Below are 8486 nucleotides of genomic sequence, written 5' to 3' on the forward strand. Positions count from 1 at the left end.
CTGGACCCTGGGGTTTGGCCCACAAGGTCAAGTGCTCTGCTGCTATGTGCCTGATCATGCTGGTGGTGGTCAGGCTGGCAGTTTTGCCACCCCTGATGATGCTGGCCTGGCAGGTGGTGCAGATGGCCTTTTTGGGGATATCGGCAGACTCGGGAAGACCTAACAGTTGTACTGGCAACTTCCTTCATGCTGGTGTTACAGGGAACGGTTGCCTGCCTTTTGTCTGCGGCCACCACACTGCTTCTTCCTCTCTGTTGGGGTGCTCTGCCTCCCTCCCCCTGTGTGCTGTTGTCCTCGCTCTGCATGTCCTCCTGCCAGGTTGGGTCAGTTACTATATCATCCACTACCTTGTCTTCCACTTCCGCACCCTGGTCCTCCTCCTGACTTTCTGGCAATTGTGTCTCATCATCGTCCACCTCTTGTGCCACTTTCCCACCGTTGCCTTTGTGTGACCGTGGCTGCTCAAATATTTATGCATTGCTACATGCGATCTCCTCTTGCCCCGCTTCAAGTGGACCGGGCGAGAGGCCCGAATCTATAAATGGAAAAGTGAACAGCTGTTCGGAGTGTCCAAGTGTGGGATCAGTTGTCTCCGGGCACTTGACATGGTAGGAGGAAGGAGTATCAGGGTGAGGAATATGCAGTCCAGACTCATGGCTACTGAGACTTGACCGTGTGGAAGACAGGGTGGTGGCGGTGGCAAAGTGGTGGCAAAGTGACGAAGCATTATCCGCTATCCAACCAACAACCTTTTGACACTGCTCTGGGTTCAGTATTGGTGTGTTGCGGTCCCCTAGGAATTGGGACAGGAAGACTGGGCGAGAAGATGTGGGTGTTTATTGTGGAACAATTTCAGCTTGCCCACGGCCTCGGCATGCACCATCACGTCCAGTTCCCTGTCCCTTGCCACATGCCTTGCCCATTTTAAATGGAGGTCAACATCTTCCACGCGCACTACAAATGGCTGAATTTGGAGCTTAGTTATATTTGATCCGTGTGACGGGAAACCACAGTTTTAAATAGCTGGATTTTTAGCACTATAATATGGAAAGGACCTGGCTGTATTCTGCACTGCCAACAAACAAATGGCGCAGAAAAATGGTGTTCTCTGGATTGCTTTTTAAGCAAATAATGAGGATTAAGATCCAAAAAGAAAAATTATTCCTGGCTCCAAAGACCAGGGCCTATGTCTAGAAATGTCTAACAGCAGCAGCAGACAGAACTGGAATGGAGCCTCTTGTGCTATATATACCAGGGCAGTGGAGTCAGTAAGCCAAACCTGCGACTCCAACTCCTCAATTTACCTTACACCGACTCCGACTCCCACATATATTGCTTATATTTAAGTGAAAAATTTATTGTAGTAAAATGTGAACATCAGACATTTAATCATTTTATGATACAATAATCAAGATATTTAGATAACCAATTTCCTCACTTTTCCAATCAGATTTCCAGCAAGTCCCTCTTGCAGACTATCTCTTAAGTTGCCAGCTGAAGCGTGTGCACAACACAGCACATGTGATGAATAGGAAAGTGCTTTGAAGCAGCTTCAACAAGATCATCTATTTCTAAAGTATAATTTTGCTGTTCTTCTGTTGTAATATCTGTTTGTTCCTCAGTTACATGAACAGCACTGTGGCCTTCCATCTCAAACATACTGAATCCTACATTTTCTTCTAGCTGTTGTTCATTACTCTCATTCATCAGTTTAATTGTACTTATCATGTTTGAAGCATTGACCGTTACAATAGCAAAAACCTGTTCTTTTTTGAGTTTGTTATCTTGCAGAACTTTTTCCGCTAAGGCCTGGAGAAACTGGCTGGTTTGATGAGCTTTAGTATCTTTTACTGCCAGTGTCTTGGTAACAATTTCTTTGTTGTCACAAACATATCGAACATTGATGGCAAAATAGTTCACTCTGTGACGTGTGCAGGCCTCCATTTTAAGAAACATGAAGCGTCTTTTGAGAGTCTTTTTAAGATCTTCCTTTTGTTTAAGGACTTCTTCAATCACTAATTTTCTAATACTTTCTCTTTCCAGAGAAACACCAAGTTTGCGGGCTATTTCTCCATTAAGAGCTGTAAAAGCTGGTCGTGCAAATAATGATAATGGTACACCGTCCTTCACAACAAGCTGTATGAACTGTCTTTTAAACATATTTGCTGTCATTGTTACAGTAACTTTGTCACTTACAAAATATCTTGTTAATGATGTTTGCGATGCTCTTTCCTCCTCCTTTGCCTGGCAGGAAGTGCTGGGCTCTGGTTTCTTGGTGCTGCTGTTATCTTTCTCAGTCATAGCTTTGACTACTTTTGGGTGGAAGCGTTGTAAATGTCTTTTTAGATTGGAAGCTCTTGTAGGAGCATTTTTATCACTGCACTGATTTTGGCATCACAGCATTTGTTTTCCTCTGGGTTACTTGTCATAAATTGACACACAAAATATTTTTCATCTTGAGTCACTGTGAAATGCTCAAATACAGCTGACTTCATGGGGAGCTTCTTAGACATTTTGTGATCATATAAATTCACTCTCAAAATAATTTTGTCCTTTAAAATAAAATAATGTATATTATAATTCCAGCAAGAACAGGGAACCATGTACAGTGGGGAAAATAAGAATTTGATACACTGACAATTTTGCAAGTTTTCCCACCTACAAAGAATATAGAAGTCTGCAATTGTACACTTCACCTGTGAGAGACAGACTAAAAAAAATCCCGAAAATCACATTGTATGATTTAAAAAATATGCATTTTATTGCATGAAATACAGTGCCTACAAGTAGTATTCAACCCCCTGCAGAATTAGCTGGTTTGATAAGATGCAAATAAGTTAGAGCCTTCAAACTGCAAACGAGAGTAGGTTTTATGAACAGAAGCATAAATCTTACAAACCAAAAAGTTATGTTGCTCAGCTGAATTTTATTAAATTTTAAACCTAAAAGTGTGGGTCAATTATTATACAACCCCTATGTTTAATATTTTGTGGAATAACCCTTGTTTGCAATTACAGCTAATAATCGTCTTTTATAAGACCTGATCAGGCCGGCACAGGTCTGTGGAGTTATCTTGGCCCACTCCTCCATGCAGATCTTCTCCAAGTTATCTAGGTTCTTTGGGTGTCTCATGTGGACTTTATTCTTGAGCTCCTTCCACAAGTTTTCAATTGGGTTAAGGTCAGGAGACTGACTAGGCCACTCCAACACCTTGACTTTTTCCCTCTTGAACCAGGCCTTGGTTTTCTTGGCTGTGTGCTTTGGGTCGTTGTCTTGTTGGAAGATGAAATTACGACCCATCTTAAGATCCTTGATGGAGGAGTGGAGGTTCTTGGCCAAAATCTTCAGGTAGGCCATGCTATCCATCTTCCCATGGATGCGGACCAGATGGCTAGGCCCCTTGGCAGAGAAACAGCCCCACACCATGATGCTGCCACCACCATGCTTGACTGTAGGGATGGTATTCTTGGGGTCGTATGCAGTGCCATCCAGTCTCCAAACGTCACGTGTGTGGTTGGCACCAAAGATCTCGATCTTGGTCTCATCAGACCATAGAACCTTGAACCAGTCTGTCTCAGAGTCCTCCAAACGATCATGAGCAAACTGTAGACGAGCCTTGACATGACACTTTGAAAGTAAAGGTACCTTACGGGCTCGTCTGGAACGGAGACCATTGCGGTGGAGTACGTTACTTATGGTATTGACTGAAACCAATGTCCCCACTGCCATGACATCTTCCCGGAGCTCCTTCCTTGTTGTATTTGGGTTAGCCTTGACTCTTCGGACAAGCCTGGCCTCGGCACGGGAGGACACTTTCAAAGGCTGTCCAGGCCGTGGAAGGCTAACAGTAGTTCCATAAGCCTTCCACTTACGGATGATGCTCCCAACAGTGGAAACAGGTAGGCCCAACTCCTTGGAAAGGGTTTTGTACCCCTTGCCAGCCTTGTGACCCTCCACGATCTTGTCTCTGATGGCCTTGGAATGCTCCTTTGTCTTTCCCATGTTGACCATGTCTGAGTGCTGTTCACAAGTTTGGGGAGGGTCTTAAATAGTCAGAAAAGGCTGGCAAAAGAGATCTTTAATCCACACATGTGAAGCTCATTATTCTTGGTGCCTGAACTACTTCTTAATACTTTAGGGGGACCAAACAGAATTCTTGTGGTTTGAGGGGTTGAATAATAAATGACACTCTGAATTAACTTTTAACGTTTTAAAAACAAAAAAAAAACAAAAACAAAAGTTGCTGCAGTGCATTTCCCACTTCCAGGCTGATCTACAGTACAAATGTCACAATGCCAAGTTAATTCCGCATGTGTCAACCAGCTAAATCTGCAGGGGGTTGAATACTACTTGTAGGCACTGTACATATTTGATACAATAGAAAAACAGAACTTAATATTTGGTACAGAAACCTTTATTTGCAATTACAGAGGTCAGACATTTCCTGTAGATTCTGTTTCTCTCAGTTAAAGTGTACCTATGATTAAAAATTTCAGACCTCTCCATTCCTTGTAGGTGGGAATCGACAGTGTATCAAATACATACTTTCCCCACTGTATAATTTTAGATAGAAATAAAGCAAACTTTGCATAAATCAATAGTACAGATGACAAACATAAAGTTTGTAAAATATGTTATTAGATAGCTTTACTTTGAATTTCCAATCTCAGGCTTTTCTTAGGGTACAGCTCACTAAATGCTTCGCAGTCTATGAAGAGGGGAGGAGGGAGGGAGCAAGTTTGTTGTGTATCATACTCCAGGAACAAAGAAACTGATAACAGAGCTAATAACTTGATGTTTTGGCTTCTATACCTATACAAGTCGTCATATAAGTCCTCATCAATCCTGTTGCTGTATTTTCCCTGTATATTGTATGTATATTGTATAGAAGCTAGCTTCCCAAAAGTATATGAGCTCAAAGAAAAAGCAAACAAGCATCAAGCATACAGAGAGAACATACAGTATACTGGACTATTGATTTATGCACAGTTTATTGAAAGTTTAAATATGCTTTAAGAAATTACCTTAATCTTGTTATCCTGTTCACTCTAGCAATTCTTCTGGGATGAGAGCAGGCCATCCTTCTTTCTGAGTGTGTTTACTTTTTACCCTTGTCTGTAGAGGAGGAGCTTCACTGGTGCTGGAGTGCAGCACTGACTTATCTCAGCTAAGACAAAGCCTAGATCCTCAGGCTACATTCACACCATGGGCTTAGCCAGGATCAAAACTAGGGGGGGGGGGCAGAACCTCATACTGTTCCGCAGAACCTCATACTGCACACCTCAGCTGCTGCACAAACCTCATACTGCACACCCCTACACTTGAAAATAAAGCCTGCACCTTAAGAAGATGTGGTGAATGCAGTCTATTTATTCCAACTATCAATTGATGTGTTACTGAAGATGAGCAATGCCTGTCCTGGGCCTTCTTTTGGGCAGCTATGAGGTGTACCTAACTGGTGCTAAAAAAAAAGGAGTGTTAGTCTGTGTGCTACCCAGCTTTCATTCTTTTTGGTACAGATAAGATATGGATAGACAGATATGGATAAATGGATGGATAGATAGATAGATAGATAGATAGATAGATAGATAGATAGATAAAGTCATAGAGGGATAGATAGATTTATGGAGGGATAGATGGATGAATAGATAGATTAATAGAGGGATGGATAGGTAAATAGAGGGATGGATAGATGGAGAGATAGATAGATACAGGGATGTTTGGATAAATATATGGATAGATAGATGATAGATAGCCATATGGATGGATAGATGGAGGGATAGATGGAAGGATGGATAGATAGATAAGATAAGATAGATAAAGTCATAGATAGATATGGATAGATGGAGGGATTGACAGATAGATAGTGGGATAGATGGAGGAATAGATAGATGGATAGATAGAGGGATGGATAGATAGATGAATACATGGAGGGATAGATAGAGTGTGATAGACAGATGACAGCTACAGACAGCAAATGGTACATTGCACATATCGCACATATAGTTCACACATTGTACAGAGAGCACATAATAATCACCTACAATATTAGCATTAGTTACCTTCCTGTGACAGAGATGAGCAGTAGTACTTTCACGTTCTCCAGCTCCGGGCCCAGGAATCGGATCCTGTGCAGGGCAGACACCCCTCCCCCTCCTCTCTCTGGTGAAGACGGCAGAAGACAGGACAGAGGAGGGGAGATTGCCCCCTGCAGTCTGGAGCCGGTGCAGGACGGGAGCACTGCAGCATACAAGTGAGTTTTGATAGGTGCGTGCCCCTTCTTCTAGGGGGGGGGCAGCTGCACCCCCTGCCCCTTGCTGGCTACGGCCATGATTCACACACAGCGTTTTTGCGGATCCATTTTTTGCAGTAAAATGCAGTGACTCTGGGCATCCCAGCAAAGTCAATGGGTTTCAAGATATGACATTCAGACACATTGTTTTTTGAGGATACGTTTTTGGGCTCAAAAACGGATCCTCACAAAGAATGAGCATGTCAGTTTGTGCGGAGTTTTTCTAATCTGCTTTTGCTATTGAAAACATTATCTATGAGCTCAAAAACCTTTCAGGTGATGCGGATTTTTAAAAGGCTGATCTGCTTTTGAAGCTGAAAAACTTAACCTCAAAAGACGCAGCAAAAATGCTGTGTGTGAATGTAGCCTTAGATCAGGAACAGAACAGCCATTTATTGGACATTTCATAACTTTCCCAAATTCCTATGAAAAAATATTCAGCACATTCTGCATTGAACTACTGTACCCAATTTATTATATATTTTAGGAGTCAGAGTTGGTCCATTTTATACCGACTCCACCAAAATGAGCACCGACTCCGACTCCACAGCCCTGATATATACTGCAGTCTGCCATATACACTGCCTGCCTGATATCTCTGCAGATGGATTAGTCCTCAGAAGGACTGTTTGTTGAGATGGATATGTGTAATATACTTGAGTTCTACCTACACTACCTAATAAACAAGCAAATCTCTCCATAGCTCAGCAGCACCTCTTCCTACACTGTCTGATTGTGGAGTAGACTGACGAGCACAGCGGCGCCAGGTCTGATATAGACCTGATGATGCTGTGCGGTCAGCCAATCACTGTAATGCCACAACCAACATGGCTGTGGCATTACAGTGACTGGCAGGCAATACCTGCATGTTCATTGGTTCTGTAAAGAGCGCCAAACATGCAGGGAAGGGGACTTGAAAATTCCGTCCGAGCATTTCGCAAGAACTCGGCGAGCTCTGAGCATTTCGAGTATTGAGTGCTTGCAAGTATGCTCGCTCATCAGTACTCGTTACTTGCCCGAGCATCACAGTGCTCGAGATGCTCGTTACTCGGCTGGTATTTTTTAAATGTTGGGCAGGAGCTCAGGTGCACTACCCGCATGTTTGGCGCATATTAGGGAGCCAATTACCATGCAGGGATTGCTTGACAGTCAGTGTAATGCCGTAGCCATGTTGGTTGTGGCATTACAGTGATTGGCTGGCCGCATAGCGTCATTGGGTCTATATAAGACACGGGACCCTATGATCGTCACAGTCTACCGGTCAAACAGACTAGGGAGAGCTGCAGCTGAGCCAGGGAGAGAATTGACACTTATTTTAAACAGAGATTCCACACCACTTTTATTAATCTACACTAACAGTCCTTGTAAGGTCTCATTCCGATGAATATTAATCCTGCTGATAGCACTAGTTCACACTAGTTCAGCTGTTCACATTTCCATTTATAGATTCTGGCCTCTCAGTCAGTTCACTTCAAAACAGGGAATGAGGAGATCGCATGTAGTGATACCCAAATATTTGAGCAGCCACGATCACACAAAGGCAAAGGTGGGAAAGTGCAATTACTGTCGCAAGAGGTGGATGATGATGAGACAATTGCCAGAAAGTCAGGAAAAAGCCCAGTGTGCGTACATGGAAGACGAGGTAGTGGACAATGAAGTCACTGACCAAACTTGGAAAGGTGACATGCATAGCGAGTACAGCATAGCAGAGGGAGTGGGTGGCGTAGCACGACAACAGGCAGGAACAATCTGTGGAGTGGCAACAGACAAAAGGAGGGCAACTGTTCACCAAAATGAGGGAAGTTGATAGTCCAACTGTTAGGTCTTTCAGAGTCTGGCTCTTTCTTAAAGACTGTCCAGTTAACCCCAAAAATGCCATTTGCAGCATCTGCTGTGGCAGTATCAGCAGGGGCAGCAAAACTACCAGCTTGAAGACCACCAGCATGCTCACGCACATGACAGCAAAGCACCCGACTAGTTGGGCCGAACGCCAGGGTCCAGAGACGGTGTGTGCAGATGATATCACTGCCTGTTCCGTGGTTGTGTGTGCATGCTAGTCCCCTTGTCCATGACCCAGGCAAAGATGCCTCCCACCTTGCACCTGTCATTGCACACTTGCAACCACGTCCTTGTCCCAGCGCAGAGTTCAGTTGTCCTTGGAATGCAAGTGCAAATACGCAGCCACCCACAGGTG

At 43.6% G+C, this 8486-nt stretch overlaps 1 protein-coding gene across 1 annotated transcript; it reads right to left on the reverse strand.

The window, feature by feature from the left end:
* Positions 1-1445: 1445 nt before the first annotated feature.
* LOC141160977 (uncharacterized) lies at positions 1446-5516 on the reverse strand. The gene is made up of 2 exons (XM_073645771.1): positions 5025-5516; positions 1446-2552 (listed from the first exon to the last, which is right to left on the reverse strand). Exon 2 carries the CDS (start codon positions 2299-2301, stop codon positions 1483-1485), a length of 819 nt encoding a protein of 272 aa, XP_073501872.1. The 5' UTR covers positions 2302-2552; positions 5025-5516; the 3' UTR covers positions 1446-1482.
* Positions 5517-8486: the final 2970 nt, after the last annotated feature.

Source organism: Phyllobates terribilis, unplaced genomic scaffold (genome assembly GCF_046119375.1).
Source record: "Phyllobates terribilis strain yellow unplaced genomic scaffold, ASM4611937v1 Scaffold_9__5_contigs__length_417890890, whole genome shotgun sequence".
Lineage (NCBI taxonomy): Eukaryota > Metazoa > Chordata > Amphibia > Anura > Dendrobatidae > Phyllobates > Phyllobates terribilis.